The sequence below is a fragment of the Scomber scombrus genome, chromosome 14, assembly GCF_963691925.1.
Source record: "Scomber scombrus chromosome 14, fScoSco1.1, whole genome shotgun sequence".
Lineage (NCBI taxonomy): Eukaryota > Metazoa > Chordata > Actinopteri > Scombriformes > Scombridae > Scomber > Scomber scombrus.
Window position 1 is genome coordinate 6,291,220 of NC_084983.1, and position 24,669 is coordinate 6,315,888.

A 24,669-nucleotide genomic window follows, 5' to 3' on the forward strand; every position below is an offset into this window, starting at 1 on the left:
GTTTAATGCGAAGTTAATTTAGCCACCTTTAGTACTAGTCACTTTATAAAAGTAGTCGTATCCTTTTGGGCTCATTGCTCAAGCTAATGTCAGGGTTTGTTTTAAGATTGTGAATCTCTTATGCAAACTGTCAGGGACATAATGTGCTCCTTTGTAGTCTTTCAGATATTGTCTCTGTGGGTATTAATCTGGACCTGATTTATTTTTAGAGTAGGATTTGATTGAAATGAATAATTTATGTCTAAATTCCTTAATTACAGTTAGCATTTTTTGCCTTCTCTATTTTTTAAACTGACCACTAAAACCTGAACTTAAAAAAATGACACACACTTAATGTTGTACAGTTAATAAGGAAAGATTTCATTTGACAGAAACTGCTCATACTTCTGTTGTACAGGCCGCTGAAATAAATACAAATGAGCTTTTTTTTCATGTCCTTTGTTGTAGAAAAATAATACAGAGCTTAAAGTCTAAAATTAGTGGCATTGAAACCCACCAAAGCCTTCACCCATGCCACGTTTGCTTCCAAGACATCAAGTATTACCTCAAAAGATCTCAGACTTAACTTGTAACACAGGGACAGCTGCTCTAAAAATATGACAATAATTGAATGTACAAAACAAAGGGTGAATAGCAGTTAGTTTGCCAACTGACCAAATGATATATAGCTGGGAAGCGCTCAGAGAGGACATACTGTCACATTTGCCAGGGCTGCCCAATAAATCAAAACACACATATAAATAGATACAGCCATACAGATTGTTGGACAGTTCTTAAAACTAGTTAATGGTGCATAATGTTAAACTTGAGAAAGACTCAAGATTACATGTTTATGTTTAAATTGGTCATGTTGTTGAAGTGACAGCAGTTTTTTGCTGGACTGATTGGAGTTTATGTGGATGTGATCTGTGTGTTTATAGTTGAATGCTGCATTCAAGAATGACAATACTTTATGGCAACTTTATGGAGTTTCAGCAAAATGGGATGGTCATCCAGATATGTTACATACCATCAAATCTGATGACAATTGAATGAGATATGTGAGAAGACTTGTGACAAAAGTGTCTTTAAAATAATGGAAAATAATTGTTTTCATTAGATTTCTAGAAACTAAGAAAAAACAAAGTTTAATTTATGGGCTCAGTTCAGAAATCATAAGTGGAAGATCCTCTCTAAATGACCACATATTGGTACATCTTATCAGTTCATCCTTAAACCATTGTGTAACCTACCACTAAGCCTAACTGAAATCATGCAAATGGTGGGTCTATTATGACTTTTTAAATATTATATATATTTTAAGGTTTTTATATCATACTTTTTATATCTACTATTTCAGCATCAAAATGACTCCCATGTGACCTGATGTAGGTTTCTGCATGATGACATTGCTACTTATAACCAATATCCACCTCTTAGCCCACTTTGCCATTATTCATATTCGTTATTCATATAAACTGTGGCTCTGCTCCTGCCTCTTCAGTGACCAGTGCCTCAGAGCTCTGAGCACTCAGCAGCTAACCACCATACACCAAGTGAGTATGGTAGGACGACACTGTTGGTAAACTGTATGTGTCTGCTTTTTGGTAACGGCTGAGTGGACGTTTCCATTTCAACAAGCCAGAAAAAAGGTGGAGTCGTTCTCTTAGTAGTATTTTAAATGTCATGTTAAACAGAGACAAATGAGCACTGTGGTGCAAGAGATACAAAACAAACACCTACTTACAGAAGAAGCCGAAGACAGAAGAATAGGTATTTTAACATCGCCTATATAAAGGCTGCAGCTATTTTGAGTTTGTAATTATTATATAATTAATAATTCAAAATAAAATGATGTTTAAATGTAGTAATTACAAAGTGCAGTATATACCTGAAGAACTGCAGTGTGGCCTTGTGAGCAGGGTGCAAAATTAACTTTTTTGTCCACCAGCCAAATAGTTAGTGAATGTTCAGATTTGACCAGCCACTCAGTAGATTATCATTGTGGGGTTTTTTTTCTGGTGAGTGATGTAAATCTACCAGCCACTTGCATATTTGACCAGCATGTGTCTGGTGGCTGCTTCTAATTTTGTGCCCTGCTTGTGAGTGAATATGAGGTGGCTGCGGACTATTGGTGTGGTGTGTGGTTTCAGCAACACGCTGCTCTTTACTCAACCCTCAAGCGAGATGTGGGTTATGGTGTCCCCTCAGTGGTCTTTAGAAACACACATCCGCTTAGTTAACATACTGTGGGTACTGTGACATGAACCAGCGACTGTTTGACATACCTGTGCTTTTTGTTTTTCTATCTAGAGCTGAATAAAAACCCAGTGGAGGGATTCTCAGCAGGCCTGATTGAGGATAGCGATCTCTACAGATGGGAAGTCCTTATCATTGGGCCTCCAGACACACTGTAGTAAGTCTATCACTCTCTTACATACGGGGTATAACAGGAGAGCTGCTTTTGTTGTGTTCTGAGCAATGCTTATCACTTTTACTGATCTGCATGCTCAGTATTTACAGAATATTATGTTGATCTTTCTCTTCTATCTTTCTGATCTACAGTGAAGGTGGTGTGTTTAAAGCTCATCTGACATTTCCCAAAGACTACCCTCTCAGGCCTCCTAAAATGAAATTTATCACAGATATCTGGCACCCTAACGGTAAGTATAGGTGTTTTACACTGTGGATGATATTTGCTCTTTCCCCCCACACAACCTTTTTTCATTTCATGCTTGATTCATAATCTTCAGCTGCCTCTTTTTAAATTAAAGAAACATCCAGAGGAATACTTTTCCACAGCAGACTACCAGAGCCTACTTTTATCAGTCATATCAGATTATTAAAGAATTTGGATTTAAATTAAATTGATGTAACAAAAATAAATTACCATTGTCACTTAGGAGAAAACTAAGTAGCTGTAGGTTTGATATAAATAGTATTTAAGTCACTACTCTTTATAAAATATGCTAATGTATTTATCACAGTATGTGTGACAGGATATGTTTTGTTGCCTATGAAATAAAATAAACCATCATTGCTTAATCATTTATAAACGTAGTATAAACAGTCCATTCAACTATTTTCTGTGACACTGGTAAGTAACTTAAGTAATCAGAAAATCTTTATGTAATTAATATATTTCAAATATGAGGGGAATAAGTTTCAGAGTGTTACAAGGTTTGGCTGGAATTTTTGGTATTTTTCTCTTCCTACTCTTCCTACTTATAAGTATTGTGTGTGTGTGTGTGTATCCTGCACAGTCGTTATTGTTACTATCTTATCATTGTTTTTGCTTTTTTGGGCTGTTTCCAAACAAGCTACGGGAACTACCGTCTTCAGGGATGAAGGCACATGTGACAAAGTGCAACGATGTGACTCATTGACATGTTTTTAATAGTTTTTGGACAACAACAGAGGAAAAATATAGAAAATCACCAGCCAAATCCTTTAATATCCTGATGTGGTCAAGTCAAAATCCAGACCTCAGTCCAATGCAGGGTTTGTGGCAGGATTACTATTTAACTGAGCTTGAGTATTGAGGAAGAATGGAAAGTAATTGGACTGTCCTGATGTGCACAGCTGATACAAATCTATCCATTTACTGTACACTCAAGCCTGTAACTGCTACCAAAAGCGCCTCTGCTAAAAATAGTTGGAAAAGAGAGTTATGGGGAAAGAGAAAGCATTTTCTGCTTCATAAGTTTTATTCCCCTTCATGTTTTTTTTTCTCTAGTTGACAAGAATGGAGATGTATGTATTTCAATTTTGCACGAGCCCGGGGAGGACAAGTACGGCTACGAGAAACCAGAGGAGCGCTGGCTGCCTATCCACACAGTGGAAACCATCATGATAAGTGTTATCTCTATGCTGGCAGACCCAAATGGTGACTCGCCAGCCAATGTGGACGCTGCGGTAAGTTTACTTGTTTAAGAAAGATGATTAGAAATAGCTTTTGAATAAACTGATGTGCCTTTCTTACTGAATTGTCTTTTTTTTCTTTTTCTTTTTTCTATTTTTTCTATTCCCTTCCCCTCTGCAGAAAGAGTGGAGGGAGGACAGACACGGCGCATTCAAAAGGAAAGTTGCACGTTGTGTACGAAAAAGCCAAGAGACTGCGTTTGAGTGATGTTTAGCGAAGATCTAGCTTCATGTTTTCAGGGCAAGTATTCTCAACTCTTTTCAAACCTCAGCTACTCTTTAGATTCACAACTAACTTCACCTATGAAAATATGTTCCATCAGGTAAATTTAAGTACAAATGTCATCCAGTTCAGATGTCAACGGCAGTGAGAATTTGATCTTTCGTTCTGGTAACATTTGGGAAGTCTAGAAGAGCTGCACCATTACATTTTCCACAGGAATATCACCACTGACACCAGATTTTAAAACTGTGTATACTGTGAAATAGAGAGATTTGTCTGGTGGTGATAGGCTTAGTCAGCAATGTGTGAACTCGTTCAGCAAGGACTTAAATGTTAGAGACGTTTATTTATATGTGAAAGTTCCACACTGCAGGTTTAGCGCATTATCAAAATTTCATCAGTACAATATTGTTCAATTTAAAACTTAAATCTACCCATTCTTCCTCTCTTTAGCCCATAAACTAAAACTTAAATGACCATTGAGTTCAGTCATAAACTTCTTTAAAATTTTACATAAGTATAAATGTAAAAAAAGCAGACAGGTGTTGCTGATACTGTGTTCATCCCTTTTACTGTAGATTTGTTGGTGGCATTAGTTTGAAGTAGTCTCCCTATACTGTGTTCTCTAACCCAACAGTGCAGCTCAACAAGAAATGTCAAATATAGTACTGTTTAAGTAGAAATCATAGCAGCATTCACAGCCTGGTACACTAACTGGATGTGTGATCAATCTTTCGTTAATTGTTCGTGCCTCTATTTGAAGATATTGTGACTTTGCTGATTGGTCTTTCTTCTTTCTTACTTTGTTTGTATGCGTGTGTGTGCTTTCTCATAGGTCTCCAATTGAAAATCAACATGGCACTGTTTCCTGCACTCTTCCACCCTGTTGCCAGGCTTGTCCTCCTTTTTTTGTTCTGGCAGGAACAGACTGGCTACTGTAGGCTGCAATAGAACATAACAGTGACTACCAAGGCTGACAGAAAACCGCCAAGCAAGTGCCAACTCAAAAATAACAAAAAAAACAACAAAAAAACAAACAAACAGAAGATGATTAAAAAAACAAACATTTTTCAAGTCTATGAACTGCTTCAACATTCAGGAAGATATTGTAAAGACATGTATATAGCACAGACTAAACCGGATAATATATAAGCTCCCTCTCCATCCATCAAGACACTTAGACCAAATGAATAGCGCTGGTTCAGATAGATTTATTTTTTGTCCATTTTTCCCTCTTCTCAACTCCAGCATGCATTTGTTGTCTTTAGATTGTTCGAACAGGTCTTAAATAGAGAGAGGAAAGTGTGACGCTGTCGGAGGAATGTCACTTGTGAAGAGCTCAATTTGATTCAAGCGAGATGAATGATGTGACTGAAGGCTTTTTTTTTTCTCCATGGAATACCGCCATATTAAAATACACAGCTGTTTCTCGTGGATTCTTTAACACTTTCAGAACTCCACATCATCTGTGTGTGTACCCTGAATGGTTTAGTTTTTCTTTATCAATTATAAGTCTTATCATCCCACTCAAGTTGACTTATGAAAAGCAACGTATACCTGTTCATTTTTTGTGCATGCGAAAATTTTGTTTATCTTTTTTCAAAAGTGCCTCCTAATAAAATGCTTGGCCACTTCACCCTGCATTGAACAAGTGTTGAAAAATATTGGAAAAAAAGATGCAGATATTGTGTATCACCCATGTATGAATTTATTTAATAGCCAGTCCACAAGGGAATCTTGTATAATTAGGGTATTGGAAACAATTTGGTATAGCAATAACTTCCCTAGTATGAAGTGTACACGTTTAATTTTTGATATCCTGATACAATTTGAACTCCTCTTCTCCAGTATTCTGTTATTTTAGCAGCCGCTCTTTTCCTCGTCTGTGTTGTCCTCGGTAGGAATTGTTATGCATGCTTTACCTTACTTTTTTTATTTTTTTATTTTTTTTGCTGAATGTTTCTGGAATTTTTGTTTGCGAATGTTTGAGTGTTTGTGTGTACAGTATGTGTGCCCATTTTGTTTCGTTGCTCTTTTTTCCCCCCCCTGATCCACAATCTCATGATTATTCTGCTCACTGAACTATTGCAGTTTTGCCTAATGTACAAAGACAAAATACTGATGTATATTTTTCATGTTATGAAACCTGTCACCTGTAGTGAGTTCTTCTAAAATATGACTTTTTTTTCAATATTTACTTGTGTATTTCATTCAGGTGTGTTTTGGATACAACATGAAGTACATATCGCTCATGATGAAGACGACAGAAACCTCATGTGCACAAAGTATTTTCAATCATTTTAGAATGGTATTTTTAAGATCTGGCATTTTCCAGTATATCAAAAATCAAACATGATTTAAATATTACAGAATTTGACAGATAAGACCAATCATATATCATAAAACATATATTATGGTATGTTATTCTTTACAGTAATCATTTATTATGGATCGAGGGGATTGTGCCTCTTTTTCTGCTTATCTGAACTCTGCTAGTCAGTAATTGTTTTTAATGAATAGATTTTGACTTCCTTTTTCGGTTACAGTCACTAAATGAATCCACTGTGGTTGATGAAGGCTCACTGCCAAATATTTGAATAATCCGAGGTAACAATTACTCTTACCTGTATACAAAATATGCTTTTAGTTGTGGTTCACAGGCACCTGTAAGTGTGTACACAGTTTCTCTTGTTCAGTCTTGCCTCTCCACAAACACATCGCTGTCAGCCTGAAATGTGAAAATCACACAAACTGAGTACCACAAGATTTTCCAGTCTTATTGCATTCACTGTCCTTGGCCAAATACAATATACTTAATGCTCTGAAAGTAATGCAAAGTGAGCTTCAGCTATGTTTGATTATAGCTTAGCAAACAACAGCAGTACTATTTCCACCATACGGTTCTTTGATAAATATATCTGCATGGATTTGAGAGTTTAATTGTTACAGGCTGCAAAATCCTACATACTGCAGGGGATTTTAATAGAAGAGTCAGATAAATAGGATGTGTCAGTCTTTGCATTGTTATTATGGTGAAAAAAATCAAGCGTTGGTGACAAAATGGAAAACCAACAGAGGTCTAATATGTAAATTTAGCTTGGGGTTAATATGTCTGTAGTTTTCACTGAGTATGCAGTAACTTCCTAACCATCATTTGTCATATTTCCACCCTGATACTGAACCCTGTACAAAAGTAAGTTGAGCAATGAAGTATGGGGCTTTCAGTGGAATCCAGTCTTCACTGTTCACTGTTATTACGACTTCTCATCTGAGTGACAGGACTGTAACACGAGCACCTGAAGGCAACATGACCGGTGTTCAGGATGATCTGGATGTACATGCTGTCTTTTTAAAAACTCGCCATTGGAGATAATCCTCCGTACTCTCATGCGCACAATCAAATCGTAAGAGGCTGTATAAAATGTCATCAACTTCTATTTTTATGGGAGAAAAATCCATGTATAAACACATTTTAGTTTTTAGCAGCCTATGGAAAAGCATCCACTTTAGCACTGTTATCAACTTCCTACACGCCTCAAATTATACCTTAATTATACAGTTAATTCACTGCAGGAATGATAATGGTCATCATGTGATTAGCGGTCAGTAAACGTGATTTTGAGCAGCACTTGAACGCAGCAGCACTCTCTCCTTTTTCTGCCTGCTCGTCTTATCGCGATAGAGACAGTCAGGCCACGGAGCTAACGCTGAGCAACATGGCGGAAGGTATGAGATAGATTTTTTTTTACTATTTGGTACACCACCCTTTATCTTGGTATGCTTGCTATTCTATTATGCGTAATCAACTAGTGTCCTGGCTGTTTAATGACCCGTACGCTGTCTGTAGTTGAAAATACGAAGCACTGCGACAGTCGTCTTGTCTCTGTGAGCAACCTCTGCCGTTAGCTCTCGTTGATGTTGCTAGCTGGATTTCACAGCTTCGACTAGCCCAACCGGGCAAGAGATGTTGATGGGTTGGACTGCGGAGAATCATTTTTTTGTTATGTCAGGTTTCTTTTTAGCTACTTAAGAAAAAATAAAGCCTATTTTATCTTACGTAATGTGTAATTTATCTCGGCTAGCTCCAGTTTTTTTCGCTTAACGTCAGCGTTACTGAACGCATCATATTGTCAACATTAGTTTCAATTAGTGAGTGAACGTTAACTGTCGCTGTGTTGCTCTTGAAGACATGCTTTGTAAACACAATTAGACGCCTGTCCCGTTAAATAGAGGGTTAGCAGCGGGACGGGAGGCTTCACGGGGCAGGGAGGGTGTCACTCCCTGACAGGTATCATTTGCACCACCTGGTAGAAGTGCCATGGCCAAGGACACCACCCAGACATAAGGGAACGTCTGCTGTGTGTTCCTCCTTAAGGGAAATCTACTTACCAACTTGAATCCAGAGAACAAACAGTCCGATCTGTGCCATCAGTGTTGAGTGTCCAGCTGCTCTGTTGTTACTGACTAGAAAAAAAAAACAGTTATTTGGACATTTGAACCTTCACTTACACTAATCAATAATACACGAAGAAGTGATGGCATGTTTTTGTGTAAAAAAATGTCCCTGCTGTTCCAGAATTGTCTTGTCATAAGTTTCATAGTATTTTCACAGTGTTCTTTCTATTTTTTAAGTAGAAGTTTCAAGTGTAGAAGAGACTGTATAATGTTCACAAGTCCTGATAAAATAGACTGTATTGAAAGTTTGGGGTGCATTGTTTATTGTGTCTCTGTTTTGGTAGGAATTATCCAGAAGCTGGAGTTGTGTATTTGCTTTGCAGATTAATTAGGGATGCCTGCTAAATTATGCATAACGTAGGTGGGTTGTATAAGAATTTGTCCAGCGGCTGGTCAGTTGGTGTTAAGCTGCTGCTCCAGCAGTATCGCCCTTCCTGCGTTGAGCTGATCAGGTGGTTTGCAGAGACACCCCCCTCCTGTTCCTCATGACCAGTAGCTGTGCCAGTAACGGTTTACAAGGGAGGCCAAAGTAACGTGCTGTCTCAGCATTCTCTCTTCACTAAAACTTTACTGGTTTAGAGGAAGGAAGTGGGCCTCAGTGAAACTTTGTGGACTCTTGGCTGAGACATGACACTGTAAAAAAGGGAATTGAACTAAGAGTAATAGGGAATGGTTTATCTTTCAGTTCTGCTGTAGTTGTGTGTCAACAATTTGCTTCATGCATGCTTTACACAGGAAATAGTGAGAATCTAGGAAAAGGAAAGTAATCATGGCTCTCATCACATTTCTTAAACCCTTACTGTGTGTGGAAACACAGTTCACATCCTTAATAGTATGTTTCTTCTCTGCTATATAATCAGTGATGTAAGAATCATCTTTAAACAGCAGTAATGTTTTGGTAAAAACACATTTTGGTGGAAATAAATGTGTAAAATAAATCCCAAACACAGGAAACAGGAAAAGTGCTTCGGAGAGTCCAGTTCTAACCTGTGTTCATAAATAGACCTCTCTAACCTACTTGTTTGTAATCTTGCGTCTTGTTTTGTCCTCTCGTCTGTCTTCTTTACCTTGATATGGGACAGAGGAGGTGGCCAAGCTGCAGAAGCACCTGGCCCTGCTCAGGCAAGAGTATGTGAAGATGCAGCAGAAGCTGGCCGACACAGAGAGGCGCTGTGCCGTGCTCGCTGCTCAAACCTCCGGCCAGGGTACCTCCGGCCAGGGTGCTCCCAGCCCCGCAGCTGAAGACACCTTCATCAGCCGTCTGCTGGACATCGTGGCCGACCTCTATCAGCAGGAGCAGTACAGGTGAGGATCACTTTTGCTGAAACGAATAAGTACATGTTTTATTTGAGATTTTGCAGATCCACCAGTACTGCTAATGTTATTGTTATTTCTGCTCTGGTGTCTGTTGATGTTAGAGCCGGTCTATGCTGCTACATTTGCTGAGTGTTCTTGGCAACGTAGATGTTTTTGAAAACCTAGAATATTTATAATATATACTTGGTCTCTCAGTGATGACTGTGTTGGTTTTGCAGTGATCTGAATGTGAACGTCGCAGGGGAGAAGCTCCGTGCCCATAAGTTTGTGTTGGCTGCTCGTAGTGATGTCTGGAGTCTGGCCAACCTGGCCTCCACCTCTGAACTGGACCTATCTGGTGCGCAACCATGTCATGACATCACTGTGTCAATGTAGTAGCTTAAATCATAGTGAAAATCCAGTATTATCCACTCACCCCTGTGTCAGTCAACACACTTAACGGTTAATAGATGACAACTGAATATTTATTTTGGAGTGAATTGTGCAAACTGTCAAAGTCCAACATTGGACACAGTTCAGCTCAGGGTAGGTTTTGGCCTCCATGCAGATTTTGCAGTAAGGGAATCAGTAATGTTTGTGTTCATGTGAATGTGAGCAAATGACTGCTCCAGAAATGTGAACTTAGCTTTAAACAAGTGTTTTCATAGAGCGTATCCTAGTTTTTCAAAATAAAGCAGTAAATGGATGTCATTTTGCTTGTTATCTTTAATTTGATTGTTTTAGACTGAAAACAATTTATCCTCAGTAATCTTGCAGCTTTGTAATTAATCACTTTGTTAATTCCTGACTGTGGTACACGATGAATTTCCAGATTGCAAGCCTGAGGTTGCTATGGCGATGTTGCGCTGGGCATACACCGACGAGTTGGAACTTAGTCAGGACGACGCCTTTCTTATTGACTTGATGAAGCTGGCCAACCGCTTCCAGCTCCAGCTTCTCCGAGAGAGGTCAGGACAAGTCATACACATACTCAGTTTTGCTCTGCAGGCTTCAACTGTTGCTAGCCACTGCATCACATTTTATAGTGTGACATATGTGGCAGCGTAATGGTCTGAAAAAACATTTCCTTTCCTCTCTGGGACAGGTGTGAAAAAGGCGTGATGTCCTCAGTGAATGTCAGGAATTGCATTCGCTTCTACCAAACAGCTGAGGAGCTAAACGCTACCACCCTGATGAACTACTGTGGGGAGATCATAGCCAGTCACTGGGTGAGTACCTTCAGATAATGTTTGTGTGTGGCCAACTGGACAACTTACAGGGTGTGCTTTGGCATAGATGTGAAGGATGGATGAACAGTTGAGATTGTTTTTCACTGACGTATTCGCAGAGCTGCCGGCGTGGAAATTGTTGCGTCACCAAACCTTATTATCAGATTGCTCTCTGCAAGCAGCTGTGTGGATTATGCGATCAACAGTTTTCATTAAAATGTCTTTGTTTCACTAGTATGCCACCTTTGAACCCACCAACGATTCTTTTTAACCTTACCTTGTGTTTCTCTGCGGGTTAATCTCCTCACATTTACTGCCTTTTTGTCACATTAAAAAGTTGTCATCTCATCATTTCTGACACAATAAATCCAGACTGGCCACAGCTTGACACTTGTCAAGGTTGTCTTTTATGACTCAGAGTAACAAAATGGCTGTTAACTGGCAGTAGCTTTTCACACCTCAGTCTCTTTTTTCTACTGTTATCATTTCTCACAAAAGAGAGGAACTCTCTCTCTCCCCCTCTTGTCTATACAGAATTATTTCACGGCTTCTATCTTTAGAAAATAGGTGATGCTTGTCTTGTTGTCTTGTGGTCCAGTTGTGATATTTTAAACTGACACTGCGTTGTGGTTTATTGACCCCTCTTTTTATTAGGATGATCTGAGGAAAGAAGACTTCAGCACCATGAGTGCCCAACTTCTCTACAAGATGATCAAGTCTAAAACAGAGTATCCTCTCCACAAAGCCATCAAAGTCGAGAGAGAAGATGTGGTGTTTCTCTATCTCATTGAGATGGACTCACAGGTCAGTTCCCCACAGATATCCTTTCAATAACTGCTTATTAACTAGTGTCCCCCCCCCCCCCCCATTTGTCACAGTGTAACCAGCAGGGTAGAATAAACATTTGTCATTATGCTATAAACGGGTTTAACATGTTGTTTTTGATGATATCTCTCGGTTTTAGTTACCTGCCAAGCTGAATGAACTGGACAACAATGGTGATCTGGCACTAGACCTGGCCCTCTCTCGAAAACTGGAAAGCATCGCCACCACTCTGGTCAACAACAAAGCTGATGTGGACATGGTGGACCAGAGTGGCTGGAGTCTTCTGCATAAGGCCATCCAAAGAGGTGCGTGGTCACTACTTCAGTAAAGCTCTTTCTCACCCATGTGTGTATATGTATCTTGTTTCCTGTGTGTTTCCAAAAATATACGTGTGCCCAAGTTGTCGAGGGTCTTCACTTAGAAATACATCAGCCAAGATAAAAAACTTCATCAAATCAAATAAAACTTTACCCATTTTCAAGTTTGTGTCTTGTCCAGACTTGGCTGATGTGTCCATAACAGATTTTTCAAGTTAATACATGAAAGCAGCAAATCCACTAGATTAACTTTCTGTCTTTAATTACTGTTTTTTTCGTTTGTTTTTTTTCTTCCTCTCCTTCCAGGCGACGAATTTGCTTCCATCTTCCTGATTCGCCACTCGGCTCAGGTGAACGCAGCGACAGTCGGGGCGGTGGAAACCCCACTGCACCTTGTCTGTTCTTTCAGCCCAAAGAAACACTCGGTGGAGGTGATGAGCGGCATGGCACGCATCGCAGAGGCTCTGCTCAAAACCGGAGCCAACCCCAACATGCAGAACAGCAAGGGCAGGTAGGTCATGTGACTCTTGGTTAATGGACTTTCATGAGATTGGCAAAGGTGGTCAAAGGTGGGCTTTTTTTAAATACATGTTTTGTCTTTTGTCTTCTTTTTTTTTTTTTTTTAGAACTCCATTGCATGAAGCTGTGGCTTCAGGAAATGAGCCAGTGTTCAACCAGCTACTACAGTGCAAACAGTGAGTTTTGTTCTGCCTTTTAATGGAATTAGTGAGTTTGTTTCTGATATAGAAAGTCACACACACAGCGTGTGTGTGTTAGATGAAGTCATAAGATCACCATAGCTTGGTAATTGTCTAAAATGCACAATGTATGATCCTTTCTTATTTCCTATTGAATTTATGTTTTTTTAATGCAATATGAACAAATGGCAAATGTAACATAGTGTCAAAGGCCGAGTCATTTTTAAGGACATCAGTATACACCAGAACTTGTGAACTTAAAGCTATCATCAGGCAATTTTAATTTCCAAATTTATTTTGGACACATTATTTGAAGGCACCAATATTTCAGAACACATAATGTGTAAGTAGTAAAACTCTAATGATAATCCTGCATGTAATCTGTCCATCTTGTCAGGCTTGACCTGGAACTTAAAGACCATGAGGGCAGCACAGCTCTGTGGCTGGCCCTGCAGTACATCACTGTGTCTTCAGACAACTCAGTAAACCCGTTTGAGGATGATGCTCCAGTGGTGAACGGCACCTCATTCGATGAGAACAGCTTTGCAGCCCTGCTTATCCAGAGAGGAAGCAACCCTGATGCCCCTGACTCCACTACAGGTGCTGTGTGTTAACTTCACTGTGCTGAATGGTACGGTGTCTTTTTTTTATTGCCATTTTTATCTTCATCTCCTTTCATTTTTATCTCCTGTAGAAAATTGCCTCATGCAGAGAGCAGCACGGGCAGGCAATGAGGCAGCTGCTCTCTTCCTAGCCACACATGGGGCAAAGGTCAACCATATCAACAAATGGGTATGTATGACAGTTACATAACACGTAACAGCCTAACGTAACATGACATAGGTTTGATTAATATTTCACAGGTGAGATTTGTACTAGTTACTAGTCATTACCTAAAACAATAATAGTATGTGTGGGTATCCAGTGGACCAGTTAGTAGTGTAAGGCTTCCAAATAAAAACAGACCAGGTAGTTTGTCCTTTTTAACAGTTTGGGAAATAATAGTGATTGGCCTGAGGACACAGTAGTAAGTGTCAGCTCACAGTGACAAAATGCATCAACCTTTCTTAGTTTAGTCAAAATTGTACCAGCTGGAGAAAATGACAAATGCAGCTTTGTTCTCCATCCTCCTTATTTTATTCATGGGTTCAAGAGAGAAAATTAGATTGTATTCCTCGTGTAAATGAGGATATGTGATTATACACATCAGTTTCATGCAGTGGAATGCGGTCATACATTGGCATTCATTTGTATGAAATTGCCTTTAAAAAATGAGCTTAATAACTTAGATCACCAGATGAAGATGAAATTCTTATGTTACAAATAAAAGATGTTATTTATCCCTTTACCTTCTTCCAGGGTGAGAGCCCGCTTCACACAGCATGTCGCTGTGGCCTGGCGAGCCTCACAGCAGAGCTGCTCCAGCAGGGCGCCAACCCCAACCTGCAGACCGAGAAATCTCTCTCTGACGACACCCTTGATGTGGCCTTGCAGACCCCCCTCCACATGGCTATTGCTCACAACCACCCAGACGTGGTCTCTGTCATCCTCGAGCAAAAAGGTGAGCATATGTTTTATACATTTGAATACCTGTAACTGAATTGCAAACAAATGGCAGGTGTGTTAAGTGACGTCTGCTTGACCTCACTACATGTTATAACTGTCCTCGCATGTCCTGAAATGGATCCACTTATATCTATCTTGTTGACTCTATTTCAGCAAATGCACTTCATGCCACCAACAACTTCCAGATCATTCCAGACTTTGGCCTCAAAGACTCCGTGGACCAGACAGTGCTAGGCTTGGCCCTCTGGACAGGTACACAGCAGTACATGTTCACGGGAAAGATGTAATCCAGTTGATCCTGCATTATCAAAACAATCACTGGAGGGCGTAGTCTTGTTGCTAGTCTGTGTGGTGGTCTGTGTATGTCATCTTTACATGTATAATCTGTTCCTGTCAGGAATGCACACCATAGCGGCTCAGCTGCTAGGCTCAGGGGCTTCTATCAATGACACTATGTCCAATGGACAAACTCTGCTTCACATGGCCATCCTAAGACAGGACAGCAAGAGTGCCCTCTTCCTGCTTGAACACCAGGCAGACATCAATGTCAGGTAACGCCTGGGTTATGCTGCAGCCACGAGTATATTTTGTTTGTTGCCTTTATTAGTCAACAGACAGTAGAGAGATTGTCAGGAAATATGAGAGCAGAGAGATGGAGAATGATGAGCAACAAAAGTCTCTGGCCAGACACAAAGTGATATTGACACCGACATTGAAGTTATTGCTGCTCAGCCGTGGAGCCTTGTGCCTCTATCTTTTGTTTGAAGCAGATACAGTGACACTGTAATTGAAACACAAAACTGCTGTACTGGATTGATGCATGAGTAATGTGCAGTTATTTTAAAAGGATATACACTGTCTCTGATTATGTTACAATTAAGGGTCTTTAATGTGACGCGATCTTAGGGCATGATTTTATCCTGCCAGAACCCACAACAACTGATACATATACTGATTCTGTATCTTATGCCTGCATTTTTTTTCTCCCTGCTACCAGGACCCAGGAGGGACAAACGGCACTACAGTTGGCCATCAGTAACCAGCTGCCCCTGGTGGTGGATGCCATTTGCACACGAGGAGCTGACATGTCTGTGGTGGATGACAAAGGGGATCCTCCTCTGTGGCTGGCTCTGGAGAACGGCCTGGAAGATATCGCATCCACGCTGGTGAGACAAATGCATGCACTGCAGCCAATTTAGAGATCATAGTTCCATCCTAGTTTCTCATTGCTTAACTGCCTGTTGTGAACCGCCATGAAACTGTACTTGAGATAAAATGAAACCTTAATGAGATGTCAGCCAAGGGTGAGATGCGTGTGGTTATCTTGCTGGCAGCAGTTGTCCCTGGAATCCTCTGCAATTCTAAGGGCTTTTATATTGATAGGGTACTTTATTAAGTCGAAAGGGAAATTGCAGCATTATAATTACATTTGTAAGGAATTCTAATGGCAGGAATACTTTGTCCAAACAGGAAATAGGCCTGTCACAATAATTACGTTATCGACTCAATGTACAATAATGTAATTATCAACATTATCGTATGATACATGGACATGACCCTGATTATTTGTGTTACCTCAATTGTGCCACACTTAACATTAGCAGCTAAGAGGCTAGTGATGTCACATTGGCAAAGCGAGTAGTTGCCTCCATTCTCACTGTGACGTTTTGAGTGGAGAGTGAAGAAGGGTGCAGCAGAGGATTGCAAAGGATGACTGGCAGGAACAGTGATGTAGAGCTGGTAGTCAGCGCTAACCAGCCACGCCACTGTCAGACTCTCAGTGCCTGCCTATTCATTGCCCTTTGTAAACATGCCTGTATTGTATCTGAGCTAGCGGCACAGAGAGGCTGAGAGGCTCTTCAGTGTCTGTAGGGTCTGTATGTAGCTGTTGCTGCTGTTTATCATCATACTGTTGTCAGCCCTGAATGTTTTGTAAAGCTCTGAATAGCACAGCTGGTTATCGATAGTACCGTGTGTTCTGTGTTCTACCTCAGTAAAGAAATACATCTTATGGTGATTTGCCTAACCATGGTTCTCTGAGTAGCACAAAATGTCACTGCTGTGTTATCTCTTATCACATTTATTTTAAGGCTTCTGCTTTTTAGAAAATGGGTGTTACTTGTTTATTGTTTGTGGGTCCAGCTGAACTGAATTTTAAAAATCCAAACAGACAGAAATAAAGGAAAATTTGAGGAAAAAAGTAGTTTTTAAACACAATATGTGTATCACTGGAAAATCTCCTGTATTAACATCATATGCCAACAGAGACCTGTATGGTTATGTGTACAGTGTTTAAAAAACAAAAAACAAAGCGATTCATTGTAATTACTCTTTAGAGATTTCTGCCCGGTCAATCAATAATATTGTCTTGCATTTTGACCATGACCCCTATTTGTCCCAATTAGGTCCGCCATGGCTGTGATGCAACTTGTTGGAACATAGGCCCGTCCGGCTGCCAGCAGACCCTCCTGCACAGAGCTGTTGATGAAAACAATGAGGTCACTGCTTGCTTCCTCATCCGCAGGTGTGTCAGCTCTCCTTCTCATCAGGGGTTTGGGATACACATATTACACAAGCTTCGACTCTTTTGCATATCAGCAAACTCCTTATGTAAAAAAATTCAAAGTTGCTAAACAAATGTTCATATGTTAATATTTGAACATTTGCATTTTTTTCTATCAACATTAATTGTTGACGTTTTCTTAGTAAAGATCTTTCACTGGCTGTTTTGACTCACTCTCTGTGTCTCGTGTCTGTGCAGCGGTTGTGACGTGAACAGCCCCAGACAGCCAGGCCCTAACGGAGAAGGAGACGAAGAAGCCCGAGATGGACAAACACCCCTCCACCTGGCTAGCAGCTGGGGATTGGAGGAAGTGGTGCAGTGCCTTCTGGAGTTTGGAGCCAATGTTAATACACAGGTCAGTCCCATCACAGCCACTTTTGTCTGATCCTGCTTGCACATTTTTTTTCCTTTTACTTAAGCATACAGCTAATGAAAGATGAATAAATGAGTTGTAATGTGTTGCATTTTAACACTTTTTTCTCTTGTGTTTGTCACTTTTTACCAGGATGCAGAGGGCAGAGCTCCCATCCACCCTGCCATTAGCAATCAGCACAATGTCATTATACAGCTCCTCATTTCCCATCCGGACATTCGTCTTAACATCCGTGATCGTCAAGGAATGACACCCTTCGCCTGCGCCATGACGCACAAGAACAATAAGGCAGCAGAGGCTATCCTCAAGAGGGAGTCGGGTGCTGCTGAACAGGTAGCACAGACATAAATTAACCAGTTTGTCTGCATCTGTTCATGTGTAGCAGGATGGACTGTCGCAGCATTAAATCTCTCCTCACTTTAAACTTCTTCTTTTTTTGTTTAGGTCGACAACAAAGGGCGCAATTTTCTCCACGTGGCAGTGCAAAATTCGGATATTGAAAGCGTCTTGTTTCTCATCAGCGTCCAAGCTAATGTTAACTCCAGGGTTCAGGACGCAGCCAAACTCACCCCCCTTCACCTGGCTGTGCAGGCTGGGTCTGAGATCATTGTCCGCAACCTGGTACAAACCTTTTTTTCCCCTTCTTTTAAAAAAAAATAATTCTCTGCATTTACTATTCCAGCCAATTTAAGTTAAATTAAAAGAACTGCGTGGTTGATATTGTTTCTATTTTATATTTTTCTGTCCGCAGCTGCTTGCCGGTGCCAAAGTCAACGAGGTGACCAAACACAGACAGACAGCCCTACATTTGGCTGCCCAGCAGGACCTGGCCACTATTTGTTCTGTTTTGTTGGAGAATGGAGTCGACTTCGCTGCTGAGGATGAGAACGGCAATAATGGTACCTTTTTTAAAATCTGTATCATAAAGCTTTTTCTTTTCTTTGTAATCCGCGATTCTCCCATTAAACAAATTACCAATCTGAACAAATATCAGATTGTCAATTAGCTGAGAGGCTGGTCTGTGTTTCAGTCTCTCATTCACCTCTCAAAAAAAGAAACAGTTATCAGTCCATACTCATCTCATCATAGAGCGGGTTGCCTTTCGAATATTAATATATTACACAAGCAGTACAGAATGTGTCGTAACTATTTCAAAGTAAGGACTGTCATTTATTTCACGACAGTTACATTTTTATAAATGTGTCATCAGTGATAAGAAGAAGTGAAACTCATGTCCGTTAAGTTCAGAGTATCATTTGTTCCAGATAACAGCTGTCACATATTAAAGCAGTGACTCAACAAGAGACCCAGTGTCATGTAAGCATTACAGCAGTGTTACAGCTGACCACGCAAACATCATTGATTTGAACAACTGTCAGAGGTGGATGCTCCTTCCTGCGGATGTTTCATTTACACCAGAGATGTCTAGCTGTATTAATAACCTGATTATTGTTGTAATTTAACTAGAATGTTTCTTAACATAATGTTTTTTTTAAATTATTGTTTTACACAAGATGGATGAGATTACAGTAAATTTTGCTTTCAGTTCTATATAGTTGACAGTTTATTATTACCACCATGTTGCATCATTTTATCCTTTTCTCTCGTCTTGTTTTCTCCTCAGCTTTGCACCTGGCTGTGATGCAGGGCCGCCTTAATAATGTCAGAACCCTTCTCACAGAGTCCAACATTGATGCAGAGGCCTTCAATCTCAGGTAAACTCTGCTCCTTCAAAGTCCTCGACAGCAAAAAGACTTTAATGATACCTTTCGGGAAATTGGGTCATTACAGCAGGAACATTAACATGATCCAATGCAGAAAAATAGAATATTTTCAAACATGAATGCAACAATTAAACATGTTAGAATATAACAAATAACTGTCTGTAGACTAGTGTTGACTCACCAGCTTCTTTTTCATATAATTATGTCTTTTTATCTCTTTTTTTAGGGGTCAGTCACCAATGCACGTACTGGGGCATTACGGGAAAGAGAACGCCGCTGCCATTTTTGAGTTGTTCCTGGAGTGTATGCCTGAATACCCTCTGGACAAACCAGATAATGAAGGGAACACAGGTACTGCATCTTGCCTCATTATAACTGCAGTTAACAGCGTATTCATTCTGGCAGTATACTTATGATATATATGATACTTGTGATATGATGGTGGTGACCTGTTTGTGTTTTATCACAGTTCTGCTCCTGGCCTACATGAAAGGAAACGCAAACCTGTGCCGTGCCATTGTGAGGGCTGGGGCTCGACTGGGCGTCAATAATAATCAGGGCATTAACATTTTCAACTACCAAGTTGCAACTAAACAGTTGCTCTTCCGCCTTCTAGGTAAGCTTTGACATTCAGCACCACATTAAATGATATGCTACAACGCTTTTGGCAGCCACAGTGATGTATGGGTCGATAACGAGTTAATAAAGGATTTTTTTTTTTTGGATTAGATATGCTGTCCAAAGAGCCCCCTTGGTGTGATGGGTCCAACTGCTACGAATGTGTTGCCAAGTTTGGTGTTACAACACGGAAACATCACTGGTGAGTAGTGTGGCTTTTTTAATATGTACAATAAATCAGATCTATTTATTAATTTCACTAAGTGATTAATCCTTCCTCCTCCTCCTCCTCATCTGTTCATTTCAGCCGCCACTGTGGGCGCCTGTTGTGCCACAAGTGCTCTATAAAGGAGATCCCCATCATCAAGTTTGACTTGAACAAGCCGGTGAGGGTGTGCGACATCTGCTTTGATGTACTAACTCTGGGTGGGGTGTCGTAATTGCAGTGGCCTGGATATCCTCCACCCTCTAACGCTGACCATGCCGGGCCCAGCTTGGCACAGTTATTCAGGCACACTATGAGAAGGGACATCAGTAGCAGGACATACGAACGGAGAGATTCCCCGACACTTACGGACCATTTATACTATTCCAGTGAAAAACTATTAATGTCTAGAGGGACGTTCCAAATAGAAAGTGAAACATTGTCTTTTTTTGTTTTGTTTCTGTTTTTGATCAAAGTATCTTGAAGTGGATAGGAGCAGCTCTCCAGCTCGGTGACGGCTAGACTGAGTTGTCAATCAATTTCCCAAGCTTGATGTTTGTAATGATTAGCTCTTATTATCACACGCAGGTAGCTGCTGTATACGGTCATTTCAAATCAGTGATACAGATTGGAATTATCAAATCACCTTTTTGGAAGGGAGGAGGGTGGGTGGTGGGTTGTTTCCTTTTCTTTGTTGGGATATTTCACCATCGGCAGCCTTCAAGCTATGTGACCTGCCCAAAGACAAAAATAATTCAATGCTACAAAAATGAATACTTGTATTCATAGAAGAGGCTGCTACCAACCAAGAGCAGAGTAACTGTAAATCACCCCCCAGAAATCACAGGACCTGCAAGGACAGAACTGTCAGCATGTTCTCTGTACTATTTCATCTTTCACTCTTCTGTCAACCCCATTCTGTACTTACTGGATAAAGTGGGACAGACGAGGAGGATTTAAAGGGAACACAACCTACTTTTTAAAATGAACATCATATCCAAATGAGATCTAATCCATTTAGTTAGATTCAGAATTATAACACTGACACTGTATTACTTCACCATGAGAGGTGAAAGATGGCACAACTGTTTTTCCTCTACAGCTGGTACATAGTGTATGTATCCATTATGGGCAGCAGCCACGTGAAATGGAGACGCTCGCTTCTTTTTTAACAAGGCAAGTTTTGGACAATGTGACCTGAGAAAGCATATTCTATCACCAGAAGAATAAAAATCCCCACAACAATCCTCCTCAGTTACAGAGATGCTTATTATGCCTATGCATGTCATTATGATTTGTAGCCTTTTTACGTGTCTTTGTCATAATCATGAATCGTATTTTTAAAAAATCAGTCACCAAACGAATACATTCCATTTTTGACCTGCCGCGAGCTCCTCGCAGGAAGTTGTGATCATTAAGACCCCCCCACGATGTTGCCTCAAGTCAAGTCGTTGTCTTGACCCATCACATTTAACGCTTCTTGATTTTCTAAGCCTAACAGGTGCACTTTATCAAGATCACATGACATGTCTGATCATTTTTTTTGGGAGAATGTGGAGGAGAGAGAGAGAGAGGGGGGAAGGGGGTGTGGCCATGTAATGGGGCCTCTTTAAGTATTGTTAAATTGTACAGATAAATGTGTGATATTTTTGACCACTACAACTGTTTTGTACTTTAATGCAGTTTGTGCTTGTCATTGTGACAAACCTAAATCTTGCCTCTGTTAATCTTTTATGCACATTGTTTAATCTTTTATGCACATTGTATTGTATCTGTATGCTCAGATATCTAGCCTGTCTCTTCCTGGTGTATCCTTTTAGAGAAAGGGAGGACAACTTTACATAAAGGTCATCGAAAACCAACGCATTGAGTTTTTTTTATTTTACTTTTTTATTATTATGTGAAAGTTCAGTGCTGTGATTTATTGGCAGGAGCCATATAGTGTTTGTCCTTAGTTTTGTGCTGCTACAAAAAAAGCAAGTCATGAATGGGTCCATTTTCTTGGCTGGATCGGGAACTAGTAATCTCCAACGATGCAAGAGTCAGCATGTGGAGGACAGCCGTCATATTTCTGCAGGTTGGGGTCTTCCTCTGCTGCGGACGGGTCTTCCACACAGACGCAACGAGCACTACTGGAGCCTGGAGAGAAGACTTTCCGCGGCACCCCCGTCCAGCCTCTTTCTACTCCACCGCTGGAAAGAACAAAAACACATCAATCCTGTAAATCCTGATATATACCAATTACCCCCACTAGTGTAAGGCATGCTCCATTACAGGTAAGTAGTACATCACGATTGCAATAATATGTCATGTAGGCTTCTTAGTATTTGATAAGTTCAGAATGATATCCATACCTCTTAGTGGAGCACCAGACTCTTCCTCCACTAGCAGCGCTCCACTCTGAGTTACAGGATGGGAAGCGAACCTTCTCAGCATTAGACTGGGCTTTGATTCGTTGACCCTCCGCTAATGATGCTCGTACCTGCAGCAGGACCTCTGTGGGCTGTCCAGTCTCTGTATAGAACCGGCCTTCTACCACACCTGAAATTCAACAAAGAGGAGGCTGGTGTTTTAGTGAGGAATATGGATGTCAACTGATGTGAAATATTTAAGTCAGCTGTTACTGTGTTGAGCTTCTAGACAGACTGTAGTTCTCTGGGATGTTTCCATTTATAGATCAAGCTCATCTGTTCAAAGATTGGTAATGCTGGTTTAAAAAATCAAGTCTTCATCTGACTTAAAGAGAGAACTCCTTGATTAAAACCATTCACTGCTATTTCTGATGTGAGACCCCTTCATTTAGTGCTGCAGAGAAATCAAATGATCTGATGAGGGATTCTAACCATCAGCTAGAAAAGAAAATATAATTGTAGCAATCCGCACAGCAAGTCAACCATTTAAAAATGATTTATGATGCTTGAAGAGTGTTTAAAAGAGTTGAGGAACAAATATCACATACCCACAGGTTGGTAGTCCCTCTGATAGAAGGTCAGCCAGTCATACAGGGCCACTATCTGCAGTGGGGACAGACTGGACACGTCATCTGTCGCACCACTTTCTGTGAAATCCCCAGTGATGAAGGCCAGTGAAGCATCTCTACCTGGAAATACAGACACATACAACATGTGTATACTAATGCAATATGGCTGTTTATGTGTCATTGTTAGTTTATTTTAAATGTATGTCCCTGGTTTAGGTTTCAGCTCTAGTGTTAAAAATAACAACACACATTCAGTTCAAAAGACCCTGAAAAACAGGTTTCTCAGTCTGAATGCAGCAACAAAACCCCACCCTATAAGATTAAGTTAGGGACCATGTGTAGCCTAAATAACTGTCTGACTGAAATATCACATGCTACCAATCAACTGATTTGCATGAGAAATTCATTTTAATTGTTTTTATTCTCTAAATTAAACATGAAGGTTAAAGTTTCAATGCACACACGATTAAAGGTATATTAATGCTTTGTCTAATATTTGAAATAAAATAGTCATTTTTAATACCTTCCATCATGTCATATGAGAAAATGGTTCAAAGTCTATTGTAAATTGTGTAATCACATGGTTCACAGAGGGCACGCCTTTTTATATTGAACGTTGTCAATTGATTTAAAAATATTTACCAGAACAGTCATTTATCTAGATAAACTTTTCCTGCTTTGAATTTGTTCATCTCTATCACCTGATGACCAGACTGCTTATGTGTTTCTCTCCCCCACCTTACACTTTTTCTTCAATCTTAAAACAGTTGACTTTCTTCCTTCTTAAATCGGATCTCTACTTTCTCTTCACTCAGTCTGGAAAAGTAAAAACTTTCTTTTAAAAGTCCAGTGAGCATGAAGCAGAACTTTAAATTGCATGGTGTTAATTACAGTACTTATTATATTGTATATAATTCATTTTGACTCTGATTCACGGTCTGTCTCATGACAGCGGCTCCAGTCTGCCTGTTGACTCAAACACGGAGGGTTCGTTTGTTTTAATTAACTGAGTAGCACGGCTGGGCGGTGGCTTGTTAGCCACTATTTGTAAATAGCTGTTTCCGTGTCTCATATGTTTCAATGTTGAAACAAAAACGAGCGTTCCTAGAAGCTCCAACAGAAACTGCTTAGGGAACCAGTCTGAACTAACAGCTGTGTGAATGCCATTTCAGAATTTGAGAGGTAGTTAAACCGCGTTTAGTCACCACTAACTTACAAGTTACAACCCTGTATAACTGCAGAAAAATAAAAATGGAAATAGGGGAGATTTACGGGGGGAAATACGAAATGGGGGCACGGCGGGAAATCACCTGCCATAGCATGATAAGCACCTCCAGGTCCGTAGTGCCTGTATCCCTTGTGGACATCAAAAACTTGGCCCAGAATGGCCAGGTAAACGCCCCTGCTGTCTTTCTCCCCGTCGTACAGAGAGAGTTCCTGCCTGCTCAGGAGCCTCTGGGTTGATTCATTCCCAACACTGAGGGGCCATTCTCTAGGCATGAACCACACCGCTAATAACACAGAGAAAAACGCGACCAACACATAGCCAAACATACTGTTCATTCAAGCTTTGTTAAAACATTTCTCTCATTTCCATCACATCACCTCCCTTATTTAAAAAAAGAATGTGACACAGCAGGTGCTTCCGTTGTTATGACGGTCTGTTCCCAACATCAGAGCGCGTGCGCAGACTACTA

The 24,669-nt window shown here is 40.3% G+C and overlaps 4 protein-coding genes across 9 annotated transcripts in view; 2 read left to right on the forward strand and 2 right to left on the reverse strand.

Moving 5' to 3' along the window:
- The window catches only part of ube2g1a (ubiquitin-conjugating enzyme E2G 1a (UBC7 homolog, yeast)), a 5,829-nt gene extending 732 nt beyond the window's left edge, over positions 1-5,097 (forward strand). The window contains exons 2-6 of the mRNA XM_062433819.1: positions 2,293-2,395; positions 2,545-2,642; positions 3,716-3,894; positions 4,022-4,141; positions 4,959-5,097. Of these exons, the coding sequence (XP_062289803.1) occupies positions 2,293-2,395; positions 2,545-2,642; positions 3,716-3,894; positions 4,022-4,108 (467 nt within the window). The 3' untranslated portion in view covers positions 4,109-4,141; positions 4,959-5,097. The remainder of the gene's footprint in view (positions 1-2,292; positions 2,396-2,544; positions 2,643-3,715; positions 3,895-4,021; positions 4,142-4,958) is intronic.
- Positions 1-8,593, reverse strand: part of spns3 (SPNS lysolipid transporter 3, sphingosine-1-phosphate (putative)) — a 22,082-nt gene extending 13,489 nt beyond the window's left edge. For 2 of the 5 annotated variants that reach the window (XM_062433802.1, XM_062433803.1), the window contains exons 1-2: positions 8,513-8,593; positions 6,748-6,851 (exon numbers count right to left, since the gene is read on the reverse strand). Coding sequence is in view for 1 of the 5 variants with exons in the window: in XM_062433800.1 (XP_062289784.1) it covers positions 4,957-4,980 (24 nt within the window). In the remaining 4 variants the exon portion in view is untranslated. Of the gene's footprint in view, positions 1-4,925; positions 5,065-6,747; positions 6,852-8,512 lie in introns of those variants that run through there. The other 3 variants (XM_062433805.1, XM_062433801.1, XM_062433800.1) reach the window with 3 other exon arrangements.
- ankfy1 (ankyrin repeat and FYVE domain containing 1) lies at positions 7,772-21,854 on the forward strand. The gene is made up of 25 exons (XM_062433795.1): positions 7,772-7,849; positions 9,661-9,883; positions 10,114-10,232; positions 10,707-10,842; positions 10,980-11,103; positions 11,758-11,907; positions 12,068-12,233; positions 12,552-12,756; positions 12,872-12,940; positions 13,341-13,543; positions 13,638-13,735; positions 14,303-14,504; positions 14,663-14,761; positions 14,907-15,060; positions 15,507-15,675; positions 16,915-17,033; positions 17,271-17,427; positions 17,578-17,778; positions 17,890-18,066; positions 18,197-18,344; positions 19,070-19,160; positions 19,396-19,520; positions 19,639-19,785; positions 19,899-19,989; positions 20,095-21,854. Exons 1-25 carry the CDS (start codon positions 7,840-7,842, stop codon positions 20,225-20,227), a joined length of 3,516 nt encoding a protein of 1,171 aa, XP_062289779.1. The 5' UTR covers positions 7,772-7,839; the 3' UTR covers positions 20,228-21,854.
- A 16-nt stretch (positions 21,855-21,870) lies between these two features.
- Positions 21,871-24,630, reverse strand: LOC133994531 (neuferricin). 2 transcript variants are annotated; one of them, XM_062433815.1, is made up of 4 exons: positions 24,304-24,630; positions 22,952-23,092; positions 22,347-22,533; positions 21,871-22,184 (listed from the first exon to the last, which is right to left on the reverse strand). In XM_062433815.1, exons 1-4 carry the CDS (start codon positions 24,533-24,535, stop codon positions 22,010-22,012), a joined length of 735 nt encoding a protein of 244 aa, XP_062289799.1. In that variant the 5' UTR covers positions 24,536-24,630; the 3' UTR covers positions 21,871-22,009. The 2 variants fall into 2 exon arrangements, with proteins under 2 accessions (XP_062289799.1, XP_062289798.1); XM_062433814.1 differs by having other exon boundaries at positions 24,283-24,630.
- Positions 24,631-24,669: the final 39 nt, after the last annotated feature.